Source organism: Cnephaeus nilssonii (assembly GCF_951640355.1).
Source record: "Cnephaeus nilssonii genome assembly, chromosome: 16".
Taxonomy (NCBI): Eukaryota; Metazoa; Chordata; class Mammalia; order Chiroptera; family Vespertilionidae; genus Cnephaeus; species Cnephaeus nilssonii.
Window position 1 is genome coordinate 18,442,380 of NC_137087.1, and position 26,230 is coordinate 18,468,609.

At 40.0% G+C, this 26,230-nt stretch overlaps 1 protein-coding gene across 2 annotated transcripts in view; it reads left to right on the top strand.

The window, feature by feature from the left end:
- Positions 1-2,337: 2,337 nt before the first annotated feature.
- The window catches only part of P4HA1 (prolyl 4-hydroxylase subunit alpha 1), a 73,787-nt gene continuing 49,894 nt past the window's right edge, over positions 2,338-26,230 (top strand). For both annotated transcript variants that reach the window (XM_079793294.1, XM_079793293.1), the window contains exons 1-4: positions 2,338-2,527; positions 21,611-21,718; positions 24,793-24,889; positions 26,053-26,204. In XM_079793294.1, the coding sequence (XP_079649420.1) occupies positions 21,631-21,718; positions 24,793-24,889; positions 26,053-26,204 (337 nt within the window). In that variant the 5' untranslated portion in view covers positions 2,338-2,527; positions 21,611-21,630. The remainder of the gene's footprint in view (positions 2,528-21,610; positions 21,719-24,792; positions 24,890-26,052; positions 26,205-26,230) is intronic.

A 26,230-nucleotide genomic window follows, 5' to 3' on the forward strand; every position in this document is an offset into this window, starting at 1 on the left:
TTTGCAGCTTCTCTTTGGCACATCCGGATTGCCAGCCTCACTACTCTTGTGCTTTGGGGCCATTAAGGAAAAGAGTTTACTTGAACCTAAGTACTGTGATACTGTGACAGCGGATCTGATAACCCAGAGGGCTACAAAGTGACTAATGGGCAGGAAGGGTAGCCCTCGAAGATAAGCTGGACAAAGGATGATTCATGACCTGGGAGGGATGGAGCAGGATGGCTCAAGATTTCATTATGGTATCCAGAAGCGTGCAATTTAAACTTTATGAATTGTTTATTTCTGGAATTTTCCATTTAATATTTTCAGACCACGACTGCAGAAACCACGGAAACTGCAGAAAGCGAAATCCCAGGTAAGGGGGGCACTACAGTATCTACTGCCTAGGGCTCCCAAAGGACCCTCCCTCTATTTCTGCGTCTGTATAATTGACCCCACTTCCTAGGGAAGAGTCAAATGTTAATGTTTAATTACTATGCTTTTTTAGCAACAATGGAAAACTTTAGAAGCAATTTTTAAAGAATAAGTCTTAGAGAAGTCATTCTTCCCTTTCACTGACAAGGGAAAGATTATCTCCTTCATGGTATGCTTCCTGATAGTAAAGCTTTCTTCCTTTAGCAACATAATGACCAAGGCAAATGCTTGACTAAGACTAAGACAACATTGGGTGCCTTATATGCTACAACAAGCATGTCAAACCCAAAGGCTAACACGTGCCAAATAAACAAGGTGTAAGTTTATGTGGGCCGCCAAAAAACAAAAGCTTCAATTTTCATAGAAACGTAGGTTTATTTCGATAGAGACATGCTGAATACAAAGGGCTGAAAGAAATGAGTCATCGTTAACATAAAATAATAGAACATTTTAATAAAAATTAATATTTTTTCTTGAACATTAACTTACCACGGAATAACTGCACAAATTAATAAGCGTAACACAAATAAACCTATTTTTCTTGTTCTCCGAAAGCGGAATATTTCCTGTTGCGCACACCCAACAAGTCAGTACAAGACTAATGATGTGGCAATCGGCTGCTAAAATATTTGCTGCTAGTATTAGTGGAGAGAAATGGTGCGCCTGCACGTAAGGTGCATAAGGGAGATGAATGCAACACGATTACAGTAGTCAGTCATTAGCGAACGTTGTAGTTTGTTATTCATAATTATGTATAACAGGATATTGTAAAAATTAAGTTACGAAATTTTTATTAAAATGTTCCTTACATACCATTGCATTGGCTGGGCTGCAAAAATACTCGTTGTGGGCCTCACGCGTGGGTCCACAGTTTGACATGCTGTGCTACAACAACACAATCTATTTACCAAGTCCTTTCTATGTGCTAGGCTTGTGCTAAGTGCTTTACATACATTGTCATTTAATTCTCACAATAATCCTATGAGGTATCTACCCTCATAGATGAGGAAACTGGGATACAGAGGGGTTAATGCCCAACGTTATAGGGGACTAGGCCAGGAATTGAACCAAAAAAAATCAAAATCAAAATCTGTCTCAGCATGGAGGGACCTGGAGAGTATTATGCTAAGCGAAATAAGCCAGAGGAAGACAAGTATCACACGATCTCACTCCTATGTGGAATCTAATGGATAAAATAAACTGATGAACAAAATAGATCCAGAGACATAGACGCATAGAACAGACTGCAGAACTTCAGAGGGAAGGCGGGGGAGGCTGGCTGGGGTGGGACGAGATCAAAGAAGTTGTATGCATATATGCATAACCCATGAACACAGAAAACAGGGTGGTGAAGGCCCGGGCAGGCGGTGGGGGCGGGCTAGAAGGGGTCAATGAGGGGGAAAAGGGGACATCTGTAATACTTTCAACAATAAAGATTTAATTAAAAAATAATAAAATAATCTGTTTCTGGAGCACAGAGTCCATTACCTACTGATAACATATAAAGGCGAAGAGAGATTTGCACGACAGGAGAGGTGAAAAAGGGAAGTTAGTAAAGCAAAAAAGGCTCCGGGCCAGGACAGCTGAGATACCCGGGACCCACCGGAAGCTCGCTTTCGGCTTCTTTTTCTACGCTACTCTGTTCCGCTTCTCAAGTTTAAGCTATCTCCTTCCAGGTGCCTTCGTCCTTCAGGCCAGAGGCCGACGCTGAAATGAAGGCGCCGAAGAACCTGATGCAAAGGAGCTGGGCACGTTCGAGGTAACCACGGTGACTGTGGCCGGGCGAGAACCTTGCGCAGGCGCGTTGCGTCCCGGCCGCAGACTCCACGAGCTCGTGGGGAGAGCGGGCGTGGGCCACGGGAGTGGGCGGGGCGGGGCGGGGGCGGGCGGCCAGCGGCGCCTGCGCGGTCGGCGGACGCTGGTGTGATCGGGCTCACGTAGAGGCTGCGGTCGCCTCCTCTCCGGCGCTGCCGGCGCGGCCCGGGGTTATAAAAGGCTTACTGGCTCCCTCTGCTGCCCAGTCGCGCCGCCAGCGGGCAGAGGGACGAGGAGGTAGCCCGCCCGGGTGCAGGCAACAGGGCACTGAGGACCGCGCTCCCGCCCCGCTTCCCAGGTGAGACGCTCCCCGGACCTTGGAGACGGAGGCCGAGGCCCTTCGGCAGCCGCGGACCTTCCCCACGGTCCTGGTGGTCCGGCCCCCTGCCCCCTCCGGTGGGATGGCTTGCGGGGTGGGGGTCCTCCAGCTTTCCGATGCAGCCTCCGTCTCTTCGCTGGAGGCTCGGCCCCTCGCCCTGCGCCTCGCGACCCCTGGCCGGCCCGGAGGCCCCGCTGCCCGCGTCTGTGCGCCCCTTCCCACCTCCTGCCCGGTGAGCGCCCCCGGCCGTTCGGGCTGCGGCAGCCTCTGTCCCCGCCCCGAGGACCAGAACTTTCTTGAATGTTTCTTCCCCGGGAGGAATCACCCTGTTGATTTTCCCGAGCTCCTCTCATACCTGGCCCTCCCGGCCGAGCTGATGGGGACGCGCGTGCGGGGCGGGGGTGTCTGGCCTCCAGGGCAGCCGATGGTTCGCCTGTGGCCACGGAGAGCGGATTTTGAAGCTCAGAGCGGCGGCTCTCCGGGCATTTTCACCCTTTCGGAGGGGGAGTCTCCGGGTCCGGGCAGAAGTTCAGGCTTCACGCCTGGGCTGCGCACAGCTGGGGCCGCTGGAGCCGCTAGACGTGGCCCCGGGCGGCGAGTTCCCGACGTTTGGGTGCAGGAAGTCGGCTGTCAGGGCGGCCGGTCGTCGGGGAAGCGTGGCTGCTCATCCCTTCCCTCTTTTTACCGAGATTTTCCCAAAGGCGCGTGGGCTGCTCCCCCTCCCCTGCCTCTCGGCGGAGTTAGCCGCTTTTAAAGTCCACCCGTACTCCATGGTTGTGGGAGAACTTGGAGTTAGGGTGCATGCGTGGCCCCCACATCTATGTCTTAAAAGGGGGAGAAAGAATGGTACCGTAAATAGGAGACTATTTTCCGGAACAATTGAATGTATTAATTACAATCCGGTGTTGTGTTGTTGTTTTTGCGGGGGCGGGGGGCGCGGTGGAAGAGGGCACAGAGGGAATAAATAGTGATGGGGGGAAAAATAAAAAAAATATATGTAAATAAGTAAAAACAAAAAATAAATACAATTTAGTTTTTAGAAGGCAGCTATGCTCACCACTATACCACCAACGCTACAACTTAGTTTTTAGACGCTAAACCATCTTTTGCGTCGGGGTAGAGTGGAGAGGACTTGGAGTTTTTGCACTGTTTGCTTTCGAAAGGGATGAGTAAGAAGCTAGCCCTCCTTTGAGGAATTGGTCGGAAAGGCTGGCGGGCTTGCCGACTTAACTGTTGCTGGTTTCTCGGAGCGCCGCGGCTCCCACTTTGCCCAGGAATGCACGCGCAGGGGTGAAATAGCCGCTACGTGGGCGGGGGAGGGGAAAAGACGTGGCAGCAGTGTTCTTTCATCAACTTTTTGGCTTTTTTTTTTTTTTAAGGTTCTGGAAGGAAACATATTTCCCCTTTTAGGTTCAGACGTAGTTTATGAATGAGGCTAGTCTTTTCCTAAAATAATCAAATGAAATATTCATTCCGCATAGCAGGGACACTGGAATTTAATTTATAAAACATCTCAAAGGGATTTTTCTGATCAAGTTTCTATGGAGAAAGTGGACACCTTAGCAGAAAATATTCAAGGAGCTGAAAGTGGACAGTCTTGAATATGTTTAGCCTTGATCTGAAATTTAAATAGACATTTCATGATTTTTCTTTAACTTTGGTTTTAGCCTGAGTGTAATTTTAGAAAAATATGAACTTTAAATATTTGTTCTGTGGGAAACATAGGTGTTATCACTTACCTTTAAACGTTATGTCAAATTTTTTTTTTTGCTTTGGAACATTTAAATAGCTGATGGTAAATGTTTCTTATAAATTTAACATAGACTAACTGGAAAAAAGGACTACTTTGTCTTTTTTTTTTTAGATGGCTAATGCTGTTTCCTTTGACCTCTTAAAATGAATTTTATTTTGAAGTACCGAAAGCCAGGGCTTTGGCAGGCATATAGTTACAATAGCCATTTTGTGTCTTAGTAATTAAGGTAGTAAAATAGATGACAGATTGTATATAACTTTTAATTATTGCAGAATAATAATTATTTAGGCAGTGCAAAAGACTATTAAAAAAAGAAAGTTTATATCAGCTAGGTAGTTCAGGTTGTTGCAGGTAAAGCTTGGATTTTTGGTAAGGAGATCTTAACCTTTTCTAAAACTGCAGAGTGGGTTGTATACTGACAAGCAGTATCTTTCATAGGGCAATTAAATTCAAACTCCTGCTTTTATTCCAGGGATGTAGTCATTAAGCTTCTGAACCTTCATTTCTGTGAATGGAAAGTCTGATTTTACTTAGCAATTAATAATAAACTGGGATATAATTACTCCTTTTATTTTTATTTTTAATTATTTTTTTATTGTCTAAAGGTTTACGTAAGTCTCCTTTTTCCCCAATTGATTACCCCTCCCCCCACAGCCATTCCCACCTTGGGCAAGCCCCCACCGATTTTATTTAATTACTCCTTTTAGATTTGAAAAGTGTACCCTGTGAAATACATAGCAATTTTCAACTTCTTTTGAGGTCATGAATCCATTGAGAATCTAATAGGTGTGAATCCTGGGTCAAAAAATTCAAGTACAGCCCTGGCCAGTGTGGTTTAGTGGTTAGCATGTCGACCCAAGCACAGAAGGTGAAAGCTGAAACAGAGGCCGGAGAACCTGGATACCAGGATACAGGCTTTATTGGAGGAGATGACCCTGCCGGCTCCCTTCCAGAGGGAAAAAGAGAGGGCGAGCCGGGGTGTAAGCGCCTTTTGAGGGGAGGAAACGAGGGGACGGGGCTTAGGGCACTCAGCACACGCTGATTGGTGGTTTCATGTAAGGCACATGATTAGGCACCTAGGGATTTAGCAATCAGGGGCTTAGGGTATTTGGCAGGTGCTGATTGGTGGTTCAATGTACAGTCCATATAAGGTGTTCAGGAATGTCCGGCTGCAGGTGGAGTTTACGTCATACTCCATCCATCAGTTGGGGGAAGGGAGGATCTATCAGAAGGGTCTTGGGTTTGATCCCTGGCCCAGGTGCATGGGGGAGGCAATCAATTGATGTATCTCTCTCACATTGATGTTTCTCTCTCTCTCTCTTTCCCTATCTTCCTCTCCTCCCCCACTCCTTATTCTCCTCCCTCCCTTCCTCTCTTCCACTTTCTATAAAAAAGCCAGGCTGGTGTGGCTCAATGATTGAGCATCGACCCAGGAACCAAGAGGTCACTGGTTCGATTCCCCGTCAGGGCACCTACATAGGTTGTGCGCATGATCCCCAGTACGGGGTGGGCAGGAGGCAGCTGATTGATGATACTTCTCATGGGTTTCTATTTCTCTATACCTCTCCCTTCCTCTCTCTCTAAAAATCAATAAAAACATTTAAAAATATTAGCTTGGGTTTTATTATAAACATTAAAAAAATTAATGGGAAAAATATCTTCGGGTGAGGATTAACAACAACAAAAATGCATATGTGGTATGGAAATATTGTGCATGTGCCCTGACCGGGATTGATCCACGACCTCCTGGTTCATAGGTTGTTGCTCAACCACTGAGCCATGCTGGCTGGGCTCAACTGTTTTTCTTTTTATTTTATTTTATTTCTTTATTGATTAAGGTATCACATATTTGTCCTCATCCTCAACTGTATTTCTTTATACTAGCAATAACAATGGAAAATTACAATTTAAAAGTACCATTGCAATAGCACCAAAAACCATAAAATATTTAAGTATTGAAAAATATGTCCAAGATTTGTATACTGAAAATTATAAAACACCAATGAATGAAACCAAAGAGTAATTACATAAATGGAGATATGTATCATATTCATGGATTAGAAGACTCATTCTTGTTGAGATTTCTATTCTCCAACTGATCTGTAGATTCAATACAATTCCAGTCCAAATCTCAGTAGGATTTCTTAGAGAAACTGACAAGCTGAATCTAAAATTGATATAATAAAAAGGAAGTAGAAAAGGCAGAACAGTTTTGAAAAAGAAGAACAAAGTTGGAAAACTCACACTACCTGATTTCAACTTATTGTATAGCTGCCAGTACTCAAGACAGCGTGGTATTGGAGAAAAGATAAACATACAGATTAATGGAACAAAGTAGAGAATCCACACAAAAATAGCCAATTTGTTTTTGGCAAAGTTAGAAAGGCAGTTCAGTACAGAAAGGATAGTATGGAATAACCAGAAGACTGATGCACGAAGATTTGTGCTAGAATGGGCTTTCCTTTCCCTGGCTGCCGGCACCACCTTTCCACTCCGGCCCAGCCCCTTTCCGCTCAGGCCCTGGATCCGCCTCTTTCTGCTCCGGGAGCCGCCTCTTTCCACTCCGGCCCCTCCTTCCCACTCTGCCAGAGGCCCTGAGAGACCGGGGGTGGGGCTGAACGCCTGCATCCTGCCCTCATCACTCCTCGTCTGGGTATGCAAATTAACCGCCATCTTTGTTGGATTAATTTGCATATCACTCCTGATTGGCTGATGGCATAGTGGAGGTACGGTCAGTTTACATGCTTGTCTATTATTAGGTAAGATTGGATACTCATACAAAAAAATCTCTGTTTTATTTGGGCACCTAGTATCCCCTATTAGACACTAGTCAGTCCCCCTGCCTAGAAATTTATTAAAAGCACCAATGGATATGAAATATGAAATAAAGTTTACTTGCACAATAAAGTGCAAAAGGATTCTTCAAGGACAAGGGCTTAGGTTTTGTCCAGAATGGAGCAAGAGTGAAGCGGGGTGGCTGGTTTTAGTTTATATTGTGGCTCAGAGGAGGGACCTGTTTGATAGTTCCCATGTGTGTAACTTCCCACCAACACAGAGGGAGTGAAAGGCTGAACTTTCTTACTGCTTCACCCAGATGTGGGTCAAAAGAGGGAGGGAAACAGTTTTTCAGAGCAATCGGTACTCAAACATAAAGTAGCATCTTTTCCTTTATTATAGCCTCAATGCAAAAAATACTTCACACGTTATGCAAAAACTAGTTCAAAATGATTCATAGACCTCAAGGTAAGACCGAAAGCTATAAAATATCTTGAAGAAAATATCAACAGAATCTTTTTCACCTTGGGTCAGGCAAAGATTTCTTAGATATGACACCAAAAGCATTATCTATAAATGAATAAATTGATAAATTCAACTTCAGCCAAATTAACAACTGAAACAGTGTTATGAGAATGAAAGACAAGCTGCACACTGGTAGTAAATATTCCTCTTTCACATATCTGACAAAGGACTTATCTATAATAATAAAAGCGTAATATGCTAATTAGACCAGATGTCCTTCTGGATAACCTGCTGGATGAAGCCGGGGCTGAGGGAAGCCTGGGTCCCGGGTGCCAGAGGGAAGCCGGTGCCGTCAGCTGGGGGAAGGAAGGCCTACTCTTGCATGAATTTCGTGCATCGGGCCTCTAGTATTATAGAAAGAACTCAGGCCCTAGCTGGTTTGGCTCAGTGGATAGAGCGTTGGCCTGTGGACTAAAGGCTCCCGGGTTTAATTCTGGTCAAGAGCATGTACCTTGGTTGCAGGCTCCTCCCCAGCCTGTGCCCTGGTCAGGACATGTGCAGGAGGCAACCAATCGATGTGTTTCTCTCACATCGATGTTTCTGTTTTCCCCTCTCTAAAAGATCAATGGAAAAATATCCTCAGGTGAGGATTAACAACAAAAAAAAGAACTCAGAAAATGTAATAATTGGTAAACAGCCTAGTTAAAAATTTGGCAAAAGATATAATAAGTACGAACTACCAAACAAGGTGTATAGACAGCAAATAAACATACCCAAAGATATTAAAAATCATTAGTAATTTTGGAATTGCAAATTAAAACCAGAACGAGATACCATTGTATACCTAGTGAGAAAATCAATAAATTAAAAAAATGAAGGAAAAAATGAAAAAATGACAATATCAAATGCTAATGAGAATGTGAAGCAATTGGTACATCTTCCATTGCTGATGGCAATGCAAGTGGTATTGTGACTTTAGAAAAACATTTGGCAGTTCTTAATAAAGGTAAACAAACTTACATGTACCATACAACTCAGCATTCCTATTCCTAAGTATTTACCCAGTGAAATGAGAATGTATGTTGATTTTTTTTAAACAGCTGTATTGAGATATAATTCACATACTATACAATGACCTTTTAAAATGTACAATTCAATGGCTTTTAATACACGCACAGGGCTGTGGGACCATCACAACAATCAATTTTAGAACATTTTTATCACTCCAAAAAGAAAACCCATATTCATTAGCAGTTACTCCTGTCCCTCTCCCGTAGGCAGCCACTAATCTACTTTTTATCTCTGTAGATTTTTTCCCTTAGCAAAATGTTTTAGTGGTTCATTTGTGTTGTGGCATGTATACCACTGCATAATATTCCATTGTATGGATATATCATATTTTGTTTATCCATTCTTCAACTGATGGACATTTGGGTTTTCATCTTTTTGACTATTATGAATACTTCTATGAATATTCATGTACAAATATTTGTATGGACATGAGTTTTAATTTCTTTCAGGTATAAATCTAGGAGTGGAATTGTGGAGTCATATGGTAACTCCATGTTTAACTTAAAAAAAATATTTTTATTGATTTCAGGGAGGAAGGAGAGGGAGAGAGAGATAGAAACATCAATGATGAGAGGATCATTGTTCATCTGCCTTCTGCATGCCCCTCACTGGGGATCGAGCCTGCAACCCAGGCACGTGCCTTTGACCGGAATCGAACACGGGACCCTTCAGTCCGCAGGCCAATGCTCTATCTACTGAGCCAAACCAGCTAGGGCTATGTTTAACTTTTTTGAGGAACTAAAAAACTTTTCCAAAGTAGCTCTACCATTTTACATTCCTACCAGCAGTGTATGAGTGTTTCAGTTTCTCCACATCCTCATCAACTTTCCCCCCCTCACTATAGTTATCCTAGGGGCTGTGAAGTGATATCCTTTGTGGTATTGATTTGCAGTTCCATAAAATGATGTTGAGTGTTTTTTCATGTATTTATTGGCTTTTTTTATATCTTCTTTGGAGAAATGTCTCTTCAAATCCTTTTCCCATTTAAACCCTGGCCGGGTAGTTCAGTTGGTTAGAGCATTGTCGATCCCTAGTCAGGGCACATACAAGAACCAATCAATGAATGCATAAATCAGTGGAATAGCAAATTGATATTTCTCCTTTCCTCTCTCTCTGAAAAATAAGTAAATAAAAAATTAAAAAATTCGTTTCCCATTTAAAAAAATGGACTATTTTAATATTTTCATTGTTCTAAGAATTCTGTATATATTCCAGGTCCTAAAGGTCTATTAGAAATATGATTTGCAAATTTTTTCCATATTCTGTGGATTGACTTTTACTTGAAGGACAGAAGTTTTAAATTTGCGCTTTAGGTGTCACATCTAAGAAACTTGCCTGGGTATTATTATCTAGTTGCCTAATCAAGGTTATGAGGGTTTATACCTTTTCCCCCCTAAGAGGTTTATAGTTTTAAACTTCAAAGTAGTCTTTAATCCATTTTGAGTTAAACATTTTAGGGTCAATTTAAATTTTCTTAAGTTTATTCTCAGGTAATTAATGTATTTATTGGTATTACGAATGAAGTAACTTTTTATTGCTTCCTGTGATTCGTTATTATTTGTATAAAAACATTCTTTTCTAAAGGGAATGCCATTTTTTTCAAATGATTATTTTTTTAAGTAGCATAATTTGCTTTAAAAATTCAGTCTTTAATGATGTTGTATTGAAAACTCTACTTTGGGAATAGTTGGCCTTCACCTCATACTCCTTACTGAAGCTTAAAAAATCTAAAATATATATTGTACAAAATTTTACTTTTCACTTGTGCCCTTAAGGTGGTGAAGACACTGAAATTCTCTTATCAGGATGAAATTTGTTTTGGAGCAAAAGGGACTGGTGGTGGTATTATGCCAACTAGTAGAGCTGTGGAGTTAATCATTTGGATTTTTAGAACTCTGTCCATGATTCGAATTTGTCTGTTCACTTTAGTGCTACTTTGACTTTGTTTTTTAGCTCATTTGTTTGTTTATTTATAGAAATAGTCTATTAACAATATGTTTATTAAATAAAAAGCAGAAGTTGAGTGAAGAGAAGTGATTGTGAATCCATTTCTGAGACATTGTTAATATTTTTGGAGTTCTTTTAATTGCTGTATATAGTTTTAAAGTTTTTACGTATATATCTAAATATGTTCTTTAAACTTAAAAATCAGGCTTTAAAACTTCCCATATGTATATTTAGCAGTCTCCAAATTAGAAAACAAACCTAGTTTTACAAGTTTAAATCTCTAAAGGATTGCTGCTTTTTATATTACAGCTTTTTAAATACTTAACCAGTGTTTTGATAGTCATGTTATGAAATACAGTTTCATTAATACAACCAAGAGAAGATACTGCAAATTCTTTCTTAAAATGAGAAATATATATATTAACATTTGAAAATACCAACATTTAAGCAACAAGGAAAGCATATACAATTTGATGTTTACTTGTTTTCCTTCTTCCCTTCCACTGCCTCTGTCCACTCTCTTTTCCCACGTGAATTCCTAAACGATAAAGAGCCTGATTTGTCTGCTAATAGACTGTGCTACTTGTTTCTTCTCACTTAGCCCAGGTTTGAGGTTGTGTGGGCTTCCCCACCATTCTCCAAGCCTTTTCTTTCCCAACGTGCCTTGAGATGCTCTTGGCAACAAGTTCAGCTATTCAGCGCTTGCCCCACATCCAGAAATAACATTTCTTAAGTGTCTTCTATGTGCCAGGTATCATCCTAGGCACTTCTAAATTACAGTTTTTTGTTTTTTTTGTTACTTGCTGATGGTCAGATTGGACCTCATATTTTGATAACCTTACCTTTATGCTTATTATGCTTCCTATTAGAGGGACCATCTAATAAAGGTGGACATTCCTGATGAATCTTACTAATTTGGGGTTCTTGATAACACTTACGGTAATTTTTTTTATATTCTCCATCCTGGGAACAATAAATCTGACCTTTTTCCTACATTGGGGAATGCATTTCTTCCTCCTTTCCTCCCTTTCTTCCTTTCTTTCAGGGAGGCAATTCTGTTTATTGTTGAGGACTAAGAAACAAAGTCTAGAGATGCTCTGTGTAAATGGTGATGAGCAGGGGTGGGGTGGAGAGGAGACACAATAACACGCACCATTACTCTGAGTGAGCACCAGCTCTTCATTCTAACACTGAACCAAGGAGAGACAGCCAACCTTTTCACTAAGGCTGCAGGAGAATGGAAACCTCACTCAATTTATCAGTTCCTACAGGGCAGGCTGAGCAAGAGGTTATTATTTTAAGCTGATGCAAGAGGCTACTTGTGGTCCTGTGGGATCCGCAATTCCAAGCAGAGTGGATGCTGGAGGTGGTCCATGGTTGCTGATGCTGGCTGGTGGTGCTGGTCTTTAGGTCCTGGGTTTGATTCTCAGTGATAAGCTTTTCAGTCTAATATAGTTGGCCAATGTGGAGCCTTTGAGACACCATGGAGGCACCTGGAGAGTATTATGCTGAGTGAAATAAACCAGTCAGAGAAAGACAAGTATCACAGGATCTCAGTTATATGTGGAATCAAATGAACAAAATAAACTGATGAACAAAACAGATCCAGAGACATAGAAACATGGAAGAGACTGACCAAATGGGTGCATTTCTAACTAAAGTTTCGAAATAGTTGATCGTTGTTGACCCATGCACTAAGAAGTGTCTAGTTTGATTCCTGGTCAGGGCACATGGGTGGGTTGCGGGCTCGATCTGCAACTGTATTTCATAACATGACTATCAAAACACTGGTTAAGTATTTAAAAAGTAGGGAGCGTGTAGGAGGCAGCTGATCAATGATTCTCTTTCATCATTGATGTTTCTCTCTCTTTCTCCCACTCTTCCTCTAAAATAAATAAAAACATATTTTTGAAGTGTTCAAAATAGTGGAGATGTATCTACACTAATAAAAGAGTAAGATGCAAATTGACCGTACCTTCACAACACCCACCAGACAATCAGGAGTGAGTATGCAAATTAACCCAACAAAGATGGTGGGTTTAATTTGCATATGCAGGCCAGAGCGAAGGCGGTGCCGGCAGCCAGATGAAGGAAGGCCCATTCTTGCATGAATCTTCGTGCATTGGGCCTCTAGTATTACATAGTTTAAAAGTCAGCGAAGAATGGCACCATTTTAATAATAAAATTAATTTCTTTCTCAAATCTTCCCCATCAGCCAACATTTATTTGTAAAATGTTTCTGGTGTAAGGGAGCTTGACTTTCTTAGTTGAAACAAAAACTTTAAATATTGAGTTTTAACTTCAATTGTGAATTCAAATTTCAATTTAAATCTTTAAAAAATAGATTAAAATCACATTCTTTTTTAAAAATATATTTTTATTGATTTCAGAGAGGAAAGAAGACGGAGAGAGAGATAGAAACAATAATGAGAGAGAATCATTGATTGGCTGCCTCCTGCATGCCCCACACTGGGGATCGAGCCTGTATCCCGTGCCCTGACCTGGAATCAAATCGTGACCTCCTGGTTCATAGGTCGATGCTCAACCACTGAGCCACTCCGGCCTGGCCCACATTTATTCTTAAACTCTGCATCCGTGGTATAGAAGAAGTAGCATTTATTGGCTCTCAACAATTAAGCAAAAAGAGTTAAAATATCATTGAAAAATAATACTGCTTTCTGGTGATAGGGAAGAGGGAGGAATAAAAACATAAGTCTTTATTATTTATTTTGCAGTTGAAATTTTAAGTATAGGGTTGATGAGAGAAACTATATTAATTAGGACTCTGGGTTAAACAGAAACCTAACTCATATTAGCACAAAGTGGAATTTATTTAAATATTGTGGGGATAGGGAGCTGTCTCAGCAACCAGAGGTCAGGAGTGTGATTAGACTTCAAGAGTAACAGGAACATCACAATGCTTTCTTCTGTACCTCGTCTGTCTTCCTCTCTGCATATCGGCTTCATTTTTAATCTTTTCATATATGCTTCGTATGCTTTTTGACCCATATGTCAAAACTTGGTCCCTAACTTCTCCTGAGCTTTATTTATATAGTTCAGGCATTCAGAGAGAGAGAGTGCCATTTCTTTCTCAGTTTCATTTTCAGCATTTCTGGTAAAGAACTTTGACTAGCTATTTGGTAAGGGGAAATATGCTATATAAAATGACTGTTGAAATTATAGGGATGAATTAAAGGTGGAATGGGGCAGTAAAAATGGTAGAAAGGGGCATTTTCCATAAGGAAGGAAGTAGGGGTGTTATATGGTAAAAAGCAGAGGTATTTTTTAAGTTATCTTCAGGTTTTTTCTGACAGGAAAGGAAGGGGAAGTTTTGAACTTTGGAGGAACCTCCAAAATACAGCCTGTGCAGCACTTTCAATTAAGGACAATGTCTTGATTTAAAGCTTCTTTCTAACCGAAGCTTGAAATGCTGTTCTTTTGGGATTATGCCTATGACTGGGTTCACTGCTCAAGTACAGAAAGCTGTGGGAAAGAGGCTAGCATGATTTCTGAGTTTTTGATAGAAAAGTTGGTCATACCATTAAAGCACTTGTCCATGAGATTGTAAGTACTAAAGATGTAACTCACTCTCTTTGGGATCAGAAATATGACTGGAATTCATGGAATTAAGTTAAAACAAATGGCAATTTGCCGAGGGATTATTGGGAAGAACAGGAATATAACTAGTAATCACTCTTAGTAGTCTTGGAAAATCCATCCTGCTTATATGAAAGAGACTTGCCACATTTTTTGATGTACTGGTATACCACATTGTATTGGTCTGATATAAAGCCTGAATTTTGTTGTGTTTTTTTTTTTTTTTTTTTCGCATTGGTCATAAAAACTGTCAAAAAGATTAAAGTCTAACACATGTCAGGAAGACCAACAGTTGAATATGGGCTATCTGTAGGAAAAACAAACTTAAAGCTGGAGTCCTCTAAAAGCAGGGTTGGAACAGTTGTGGGAGGTATGTTAAGAGCTGGAAGGAGCCTTGTGGAAAATTTTTAGTGTCAGAGAAAGTTTAGATTAGAATATCAAGCATTCTTTAGTCTGCTTTATTAATTTTTGAATGATTTGTTTGGGAAAGACAAACTTTTAGAAATGTTGTAATGTTTTTCTTGGAAGAAAAATGTTAGACTGAAAGGCTAATAGAATTATTTGCTAGATGCCCTGTTCTAGTAATTCATTGAATAACTTGTACAATTCAATGAATTCTGACAACTCAAAGTTGTAAATATTTACAATGTAATAGAACTGTTTTAAAATCTGTTCCCAGGTTTATTGACCTTTGAGTGTATGGGGACTAGACTTTCTTGGAAGAAAGACTCTAGGAAAGATTTGGATTAATAATACACTTTGTAATTTATTTTTATCCAGGCCCACCTGAGAATATGTTTCCCAGGAATATTTTTTTCCATATCTTCTTCCCCCTTAACAGTTTTTAAAACATAATATTCATGTATACCAAATGTTATATGTAATATGCATGTATGTTATAAAAATTAGATAATAAATACCCATGAACTTACTGTTCAGCTGATAACTTAATATTGTCCATACCAGCGGTCGCCAACTGGTGGTCCGCGCACCACTGGTGGTCTGTGAGGACCGAAAGGTTGGTGACCGCTGGTCCATACTGTTTCATACTAAATTTTATTCCAGTATAAATTTATCTTTTTATCTCGGACTCTTCTTTGGCTTTCTTCCTCTCTTCCTTCTCTATTTCTCTTTCCTGTTTGTCTTCTCAGGGAGCTGTGATTTACCTTACTTTTAAAGGAGATTGCAACCTCTTAAACCCATTGCAATTGTATTTCAAGCTTGTTTGAGCATTAAAACAGGAGACATTTATGTCTTACTATTTTTGATAAAACCCTAATGTCTCTGGGATGTTTGACTAGATGCTTGTAAATATGATTTGCTTTACAAGCTGCTAACTGAATGAGGGTGGAAATTATGGAAGTGAGACTTCATTAATAAGGAAACCATCGTGTTTTAAAAACCCCTCATTGATATATACTTACATATTATGTCATATCATACATGCCCTTAAGGTTTCTGAAGGAATATGGGTGAAACATAATATTAAGACAGGTTAGAGGAACCATTCCCTAGAGTAATTAGAAATTCAGTGATTTTTTTTTTTTTAAAGAAAATAAGTTGAAGGAAGATCTATTTTAAAGGCAGGGAGCACCTTTTGTGTGATTTGAAGGGATGTTTATACCTAGCGTTTCTCAAAGTTTGATCCCCAGACTAGTAGCATCAGCATCACCTGAGAACTTGAATAAATTGTCTTGATACCTCAGACCTGTAGGTGATTCCAATATAGCTAAAGTTTGGGAAGCACTGCTCTACCGGGCTGTCTTTATTATTATTTTTAACCAGCTTAGGTTGGCGTGACAGTTGGGAGTAATGCTCTATGTGTCTGAAATTCCTATTGCAAATGACAGAAATCCTGTTGGGGGTGCGTAGAGGGAGGAGAAGGAGTGAACAGCCTTGGGTCCTCCTCAGCTTTACCAAGTGTTTTGGGTGAGGGTTAATTATAAAACCAAATGGGAACAGCCCCCAACTGTTATAAGTCCTGGATTTATAAGGTTTGAACTTATCTGGCCCCTGCAAGAGGGACTCCTGGGACTCACAGGAGGCCTTGACTGGCACTTGGATAAAGGAAGAGAGGGGACTTATAGGCTCCCTTAGCTGGGTGGAAGATTATTTTGAGTAGCTCACAGATTCAAAGCAATAATGGGAAGAATCAGTACTGAGGAGCCGGGAACTGCTTATCTCTGCAGGACTTTTTCCTGTTTGTAGATTGGGTTCCTATGTATCCTTGGAAAGATGGTCACAGGCAGCTCCAAATTCATATTCTCTGAGCTTAGCAACTGCAGTAATAGCTGCTTTTGACCATTTCACAAATCCCAACCCTCAACAGTTATGTTCGTGGGAATGAGGGCCAGTGACTGGCTTAGCCTGGGTCATGTGTCCATCTCTGGGAAGAGGGAAAATAGAAAAGTGTGCTATTCTGACAATATAGTTCCCTACTAGATATGTGGGTTACTTTCAAATAAGCTTAACTGTCTTTGAAGCAGGGAGAGAAGTCTGGAGTTTTGCAGAGCTGGAAAATGGAACATGTGGAACATGTTTAAACATGTGTAGTTAGCTACTTTTTTGTGCTAGAGTAGTTAACCACTCCATTAAAGGTGTAGGGTGCCATAATATGGGAGTTAATGTTTTAGATTTATTATTTTGTATAGAGTTAATTTTTTGTTATAAAAGTTAATATACCCTAGGATGCTGGAAAATACAGATAAACAAAACAAATCATCTAGTGTTCTGCTGTCCAGAGACAACTACATTTTGGTGAATTTTCTGCATATTTTCTTGCATAGTTATGAACACATGTTAATTTTTAAAATTGATTTTGATCAATATTTATAACTCTGTCAGAGTAGTAGAAACTGAATCTCATTCAATACAGATTCCACTAGAGCAGCGGTCGCCAACCAGTGATCCGTGAGGTCCGAAAGGTTGGCGACCACTGCACTAGAGTATTGTATAATGTTCATTTTTATTTATTTAAGATTTTATTTATTTTAGGGCAGTTTTAGGTTCACAGGACTGTACAGAGATACTCCCTGCCCACACACATGCATAACAACATCCTCCACCAGAGTGGTACATTTATTACAATTAGTGAATCTACATTGACACGTCATATTACACAAAGCTCATAGTTTACATTACCCCTTCACTCTAGGTGTTGCATAGTCTGTGGTTTTGGACAAATGCATAATGGTGTGTATTTATCATGGAGTATTTTCACTGCCCTAAAAATCCTCTCTGCGCCACCTATTCACCCCCAACACATACTGATCTTTTTACTGTCTTCATAGTTTTGCGTTTTCCAGAATGTTATGTACTTGAAATCATATAGTATATAGCTTTTTCAGATTGTCTTCTTTCACTTACTAATAGGCATTTAATGTTCCTCCATGTCTTTTCATGGCTTGGTAGTTCATTTCTCTTTAGCAATGAAGAATATTCAATTGTCTGGATGTACCACGGTTTACACATTCACAATTTATCTTGGCTGCTTCCAAGTTTTGGCCATTATGAATAAAGATGCTGTACACATCTGTGTGCAGGTTTTTATGTGAACATGTTTTCAATTCCTTGAGTAAATACCAAGGAGCATGATTGCTGGATTGTATGGTAAATGTATGTTTAATTTTTTAAGAAACTGCCAAACTGACTTCCAAAGTGGCTGTAACATTTTTTATTCCATCAGTAATGAATGAAAGTTGATGTTAATGTTCAAACCTTATTTTTTTGTTTAAATTCACAAGTTAAAGGATATGTTCATTTTAGGTTTCTTTACATATAGCACCATCATTAGATATTTTTAATTGTTAATTTGTTTGTTTATTCAATGGGCAGAAAGTAGCTATCTTATTTCAGTTTTTTGTGTGCTTGATTACTGAGGGTTTTTTTGTTTGTTTGGTTATCTGTAGGCCCTCTTTTGTGATTTTTCTACATTCCTAATCCACTTATCTATTAACACGTCAGTGGTTTTCTTATTGAGTTGTAAGAGTGCCTTAAATGACCTCTGTATTTTCTTTAGTTTCCCAGTTTGTAGTTTATAGTTATTCTTTTTTTTGTTTTGTTAATCCTCACCTGAAGATATTTTCCCATTGATTTTTAGGGAGAGTACAGAGAGAGAGAGAGAGGGAAAGGCAGAGAGAAACATCGATGTGAGAGAAACGCATCATTTGGTTGCCTCCTGCACGAGTCCCCTGGGTTGGGGAGGAGCTTGCAACTGAGGTACTTGACCTTGACCGGAATCCAACCAGGGACTCTTGTCCGCAGGCCAATACTCTTATCCACTGAGCCAAACTGGCTAGGATTTACATTTGTTTTTTTTAAACATATATAAACCTAAATTATTTTGTGTATTTATTGATTTTTTTTTTTTTTAAGAGAAGGGAGAAAAGGGGAGAAAGAGAGAAAAAAACAAAACATCAATGTGAGAGCAAAACATCCATCAGCTGCCTCCTGGGATGGAGGCTGCAACTTGGGCATGCGCCTGAACGGGAATTGAACTAGCAACCTTTCCATGCCTAGGATGATACCCAACCAACTGAGCTACACCGGCCAGGGCTGTTTTGTGTATTTAAATACCATCTGGCTTTCAGTAGGTTGTTTATTCATTTTTAAATTTAGGAATTTTCTGCTTTGAGAGATCAGTATCTTTTTATTTTTATTTTTATTTTATTTTTTATTGACTTTAACTCTTTAATCCATCTAGAATTTATTTTGCAGCATAATGTAAGGTAAAGGTATGTTTAGTCTCCATATGATTAATGCTTTTACTTTTTATATTCTGTCATTTTATTTATTTATTTTTAAAATATATTTTTATTGATTTCAGAGAGGAAGAGAGAGAAACATCAGTGATGAGAGAGAATCATTGATCTGCTGCCTCCTGCACACCCGCTACTGGGGATCGAGCCCACAACCAGGCATGTGCCCCTGACCAGAATCAAACCTGGGACCCTTCAGTCCATAGGCCGATGCTCTATTCACTGAGCAAAACGGGCTAGGGCAGCTCTATCATTTTAAAATGAAATTTTCAAGCTTCTTTTTAGTAATGTGTGTAGGCTAATTGGTTCTTGATTCATTGTGAGGCTTAAGGACGAGGAAAGATGACAGAAATTTCAGTGACAGAATATATTTTAGCAATGAAAAAATGATAATAACCTCTTATCTGACAAATCTATACTTTCTTATTAGAGTTAAACATTAGACAACATTTCTGATTTAGCCTACATCTAGTGCAGCAAAAGCATTTGTATTTTCTGGAAATAACATTTATGAAGAAAATTATGTCAGAAACCTGTTTAAAGTGAGAAGATTCTAGACTCTTCAGACAGTCCAGGATTTTGAAAAAGCCTTGTGCTTTGGCCGGAGCCCAGGAGAGGAAGTGTGTCTGCAGCTGCGACATTCTAGAAGCTTTCCAAAAGACTTACTGTAAAGCAGCCAAGAGAGCAGTGGATTTTACTACTGTGTGGTTCTGGAAGTATCTGGAAGTTTGCAGCAAACTTGAGGGAGGAGACTTAGGAGTACTTCCAGAATGTTGGTTTCTCTGGTGATCTATTTTATTGAGATTCAAATTAGGAAAGTGGGTTTTACTTTGTTTTTGGAACAGGTTGCTTTCCAAAGTGGACTTGAACCTGCTGGTTTAGATGAAGTCTCTTGGGCAGAGTCAGACAGAGGTACCTGCACAAAAAATAGGATGACAAGTCAGAGTAACCAATGGCTTGTTGCTGGGGCAAATGGAACTGTAATGGTAACTTATTATCCTGTAAGGTAATAAGAAGGACTTAAAGTCCATGTATATGATGGAAAAGGAGCAAGAGAAGAATGCCAACAGGGCATTTTGGGAAAGCAGGGTAAAACTCTTCTGTTGGTTATTGATATCTGCATCCACTATGAAGAATACATTCTAGAAAGACAGTGCTACCAGGGATGAGTTAAAAAGAATGGCTTTGCTGCCAGGTTAAAAAAAAAAAAGCCACAGCTATGTACTAGGCTGAGGATTTTTACATAGAACACAGTAGATAAGAAACTCAACATTGAGTCCTTGGAGAGAAATTACTAGCTTAAATTGACAGGGCTGTTTATTCTTTTTGGATTCTGTACAACTTTTTAAAAATAACAGCTTTGTTGAGATATAATTCATATTCCATACAAATTATATGTTCATAATTTAGTACTTTCACAATGTTCTTCAACCATCAATCTATACATTCAATTTTAGAAATCTTTCATCACCCTCAAATCCACAACTTTTAATTTAACTTATTTTTAAAAAATATATTTTAATATATTTTATTGATTTTTTTACAGAGAGGAGGGGAGAGGGATAGAGAGTTAGAAACATCGATGAGAGAGACACATCGATCAGCTGCCTCTTGCACACTCCCCACTGGGAATGTGCCCGCAACCAAGGTACATGCCCTTGACCGGAATCGAACCTGGGACCCTTCAGTCCACAGGCCAACGCTCTATCCACTGAGCCAAACCAGTTAGGGCTTAAAATATATTTTTATTGGTTTCAGTGAGGAAGGGAGAGGGAGAGAAAGAGAGAAACATCAATGATGAGAGAGAGTCACTGATCAGCTACTTCCTGCACACACCCTACTGGGGACCAAGCCCGCAAACTGGGCACGTGCCCTGAGAGGGAATCCAACTGTGACCTCCTGATTCACAGATCGACGCTCAACCACTGAGCCACACCGCCCTGGCTAATTGAACTTATTTTAAAATGTAATACTGTCTGGCTGGTGTGGGTCAGTGGATAGAGTGTCGGCCTGCGGACCGAAGGGTCCCAAGTTCGATTCCTGTCAGTGCACATGCCTGGGTTGCAGGTTCGATCCCCATTAGGGGGCGTGCAGGTGGCAGCCGATCAATGCTTCTCTCCCATCATTGATATTTCTCTCTCCCTCTCTCTTCCTTTCTGAAATAAAAAAGAAAGAAAAAAAATACTATATAGGGAAAGGATGGATCAAGTTGGAAATTAGAAGGTTAATCAGAAATCTCTGAAACCTTCTTTCACTTTAAAACATACTCTTAACATTTTAGTAGAATGCATTTTGGTAATATTTAAGTTACTTTAACAAAGTAAAATATGTTATGGGAAATTGATGGTTTAGCTCAGATCACAGAAAGTTATTTTTCAGGCTATATGAAAGCTGTTACCCATTTACTCTAATTGTAGTAGTTAGTATTAAGAAGAAAATAAACTCAGGTTGACTTGTTAAGCATAAATTATCAGGTGATAACAAACGTCTTTTTTTAATATGAAAACTCAAGTTAGTACTCTAATTATATGAAAAATATGATAGTGGTGCTTATTAAATAACTAAATCAATTTACAATAATTAGCAACAGTTCCATGGGCAACCTTGGGGTCTGACTTACATTTTTGTTTATTAGAAAAATAGGAGCTTTTCCTACCCTTTTAAAAAAATTTTGTAATGGCCATATTTTTCTTGTAGGTGTGTGAACCTGTAAAATTATGACTTCCACGATGATCCGGTGTATTTTAATTGTAGGGATTCTACTTCCCCAGTCTTGGGCCCATCCAGGCTTTTTTACTTCAATTGGTAAGTCTGAACTCTTTTTTGGTTTGTATTATTTTTGCATTTAAAATTTTCCATTTTTTTATTGTTTTAAATCAGTAAAAAGAAATACACTGTCTTTCCAGGGACTGAAGCATTGCTTTAGTCCCTGCCCCACTAAAAGATACTTTGTTTTTTAAATTAAATTTTTCTTCTTTTTTATTATTATTATTGTTTTTGTTAATCCTCACCCGAGGATGTTTTTCTATTGATTTTTTAGGGAGAGTAGAAAAGAGAGGGAAAGACAGAAACATCAGTGTGAGAGAAACACACTGATTGGTTGCCTCCTGCACAAGCCCTGACCAGAGCCCAGGCTGGGGAGGAGCCTGCAACCAAGGTACGTGCCCTTGACTGGAATCAAACCGGGGACCCTTTGGTCTGCAGGCCAATGCTCTATCCACTGAGCCAAACCGGCTAGGGCTTGTTTTTCTTTAAATATTTTTTTCTGATTACAAAAGCAATTCATTTACAGGTTAGAAACTAATGAAAATTTAGGAAAACATAACAAAGAAAATTCTGAGCATATAATTTAATGCATATACTCCATTTAAGAATCTACTGTGAATACAATTTATTTTTTCCTAAATCATAATTTTTTAAAAATATAGACCCCGATATCATTACACTAATAATATATATTTTAAAAATACGTTTTTATTGATTTTTTTTTTTTTAGAGAGAGAGGAAGGGAGAGGGATTGAGAGATACAAACATTGATGAGAGAGAAACATCATTGATCGGCTGCCTACTTCATGTCCCCTATTGGGGATTGAATCTGCAACCTGGGCATATGACTTGACTGGGAATAGAACCAAGAGACCTCTTGATCCATGGGTTGATGCTCAACCACTGAACCACACTGGCTGGGCCTACATCATAATTTTTTTAAAAAATCTTTTAAGTATTGTAAAAATAACATTGATTAAAGGGGAAAAATTAGAGTACATGGAATATTAGACATCCACATGTCCTCTTTCCCCAGAAATAATTCCTCGTGGGTTGATGTACATACATCCTTTTATATTTTCCTGTATACATACTACCTCTGTCTTAAAGCTGATGTTTTCCTTCCTTCTGTTGACCAGCCCTTGAGTGATTATAGAGCTAACTAAAACACAAGTAATTTCAGGATATAAAATGATGAATTCTCTCATCCCATTATAAATAAGTATGGATTATTTGATTTTCGGTTGTGACGAATACTTTTTTGTTAGTGTAGTTTTTACTTATGGATTAAAAATTTAATTCTAATTAGCTTCAGAAGTTTTTTAAAAAGGTGCCCTGGCTGGTGTGGTTGAGCATTGTCCCTTGCAACCAGAGGTCTCCAGTTCGATTTCCAGTCAGGTACATGCTCAGATTTTGGGCTTGGTCCCCAGTAGGTGACATGCAGCAGACAGCTGAAGGATATTTCTCTCATTGATGTTTCTCTCTCTCTCTCCCTAAAATAAATAAAAACATATTTTAAACAAATAAAAGGTGAGGGAGGAGTTGGGGAAGAAGAGACATTGATCCTTGGAAAGTAGTGTTGTTATATTTTTATTAAATACTAGAGGCCTGGTGCATGAAATTCGTGCACGGGGAGGGGGGTGTCCCTCAGCCAGGCCTGCACCCTCTCCAGTCTGGGACCCCTTGGGGGATGTCCGACTGCCGGTTTAGGCCTGATCCCGCAGGGACAACCAGCAGTCAGACATCCCTTCACAATCCAGGACTACTGGCTCCTAATCACTTGCCTGCCTGCCTGCCTGCCTGATCGCCCCTAACCGTTCCCCTGCCAGCCTGATCACTGCCTAACTGCTCCCCTGCCGGCCTGATCGCCCCCAACTGCCCTCCCCTGTCGGCCTGATCGCCCCAAACTGACCCCCCCCTCCCGCTGACCTGATCTCACCCCCAACTGCCCTCTCCTGCCAGCCTGATTGGCCCCAACTGCCCTCCCCTGCTGGCCTGATCGCCCCCAACTGCCCGCCCCGCCGGCCTGATCGCCCCCTAACTGCTTGCTCCCCCGCGCTGGCCTGATCTGACCCCTAACTGCTTGCTCCCCCGCCAGCCTGATCGCCCCTAACTGCTTGCTCCCCTGCCGACCTGATTGCCCCTAACTGCCTCTGCCTCGCCCCCACCACCGTGACTTTGTCCGGAAGGAAGTTGGACATTTGGAAGATGTCCGGTTGACCTGGTCTAATTAGCATATTACCCTTTTATTAGTATAGATATTTTTATTGATTTCAGAGAGGAAGGGAGAGGGGAGAGAGAGATAGAAACATCAGTGATGAGAGAGAATCATTGATCGGCTGCTTCCTGCACCCCCCCCCTTGGGGATCGAGCCCACAACCCAGGCATGTGCCCTTGACTGGAATCGAACCCAGGACTCTTTAGTCCACAGGCTGACGCTCTAACTACTGAACCAAACCAGCTAGAGCTGTTGTTACATTTTCAGGTGAAAAGATAATTTGCCAATACAGTTCAAGCTTGCAAAACTAAGTAGCTTGAAAATTAGAATTGGAACACATGAGTAGAAAAATTTTTGGCTTTATTTTTATTTATCTGGTTAAAAAGTTAGAAAAATATGCTCTCTCCAACATATCTGATTCATGCCAGTTAAATTGACTCATAGCATGAAGCATTCTTGATGATTATTAAACTAGAGGCCCGGTGCACAAAATTCGTGCACTTGACGGGGGGTCCCTCAGCCCGGCTTGCACCCTCTCGCAGTCTGGGATACTTCAGGGGATGTCCAATTGATGGCTTAGGCCCGTCAGCCAGACATCCATAGCACTGCCATGGAGGCAGGAGAGGCTCCCGCCGCTGCCACTATGCTCGCCAGCTGTTAGCCCGGCTCAGTGTTTCTGGCTGAGCAGTGCTTCCCCTGTGGGAGTGCACTGACCACCAAGGGGCAGCTTCTGCATTGAGCGTCTGTCCCCTGGTGGTCAGTGCGCATCATAGTGACCAGTGGTTCCCCTGTTCGATCTATTTGCATATTAGCCTTTTATTATATAGGAGGATTAGTCTAAAATACTTGTGCTGATGAATATGGGTATTTGCTAATCTTTCCTTCTTCTCTTTAGGTCAGATGACTGATTTGATTCATACAGAGAAAGATCTGGTGACTTCCCTGAAAGACTATATTAAGGCAGAAGAAGATAAATTAGAACAAATAAAAAAGTAAGCAAAGTGTTTTATTTATTATGACTTCTTTCTAGAGCTAAAACATTTGAGTAGAAATTAAAGCCATCAGTCTTAAAAAGCCAGCTGAAATGGCTTAAATAGGAGCACAGAAAACAATAGTTAGGCCTGGGCCAAGAGTTCACATGGAAGAACATGGGTTGAGATAATATAAATGGGTATTGGTTGTTGACTGACAATTATTTAAAATGGTTCCTAATAGCTTCTGTTCTCTAACCTCCCTAATCAAGCTTCTTTCTGGAGCAGTTCCCCAATTCTACTTATCTTTCACTCCTATGGTTCCATTCTAGAGATTACAGTGATAAGTGTGGTTAGTATTATTTAATTTATATAGTTTTTCCTCAAATGGTAATTTATTTTTATTTATTTATTTTATTTTATTATTTTAAAATATATTTTATTGATTTTTTTACAGAGAGGAAGGGAGAGGGATGGAGAGTTAGAAACATTAATGAGAGAGAAACATCCATCAGCTGCCTCCTGCACACTTCCCACTGGGGATGTGCCCGCAACCAAGGTACATGCCCTTGACCGGAATCGAACCTGGGACCCTCAGTCCGCAGGCCGATGCTCTAGTCTATCCACTGAGCCAAACTGGTTAGGGCGGTAATTTATTTTTAATTGACTCAGGTTCATAGTTAATCCTCACTTGAGAATTATTATCTTTTGTTTAACGAGTAGCTAAGTAATCAGTTTTTTTTTTAAAAAAAAATAGTTCCTAGGTAATGAATGTGAACTTTTGGTGAATGTTTGATTTAAATGGAGATATAACTGAGTTTGGATTGAGCTAATTTATACTTTGTAATAATCAGTTATTTGGCTTTAAGGACCTGAGGGGAAAGGAATTTTTAGACTATTACTAGAGGGATCCAATCATAATTTTTACTAAGATAAGTTTCATTTACTGTAACTACCTGGAAGAAACAAAACTAAAAAAAAAGTCTTGTAGTTATACTTTGATTCTGCCATTCTAGATTTTACCCATAAGAGAATTTTGCTTTTTAAAAAACCTTCATAATTTTACTTTTAAAAATAATTTTTAGATACTGTTTTAATTAAAAAAAACCTGTAATCTAGTCTCTTTTTATTTTTTAGTGCTTTACTAAATTGTGTTTTTCTTTTTATACATCTTACATGTATAGATGGGCAGAGAAGTTAGATCGGCTAACTAGCACAGCGACAAAAGATCCAGAAGGATTTGTCGGGCACCCTGTAAACGCATTCAAGTTAATGAAACGTCTGAATACTGAGTGGAGTGAGTTGGAGAATCTAGTCCTTAAGGATATGTCAGATGGTAAGACTAATGAGCTCAAAAAGTAA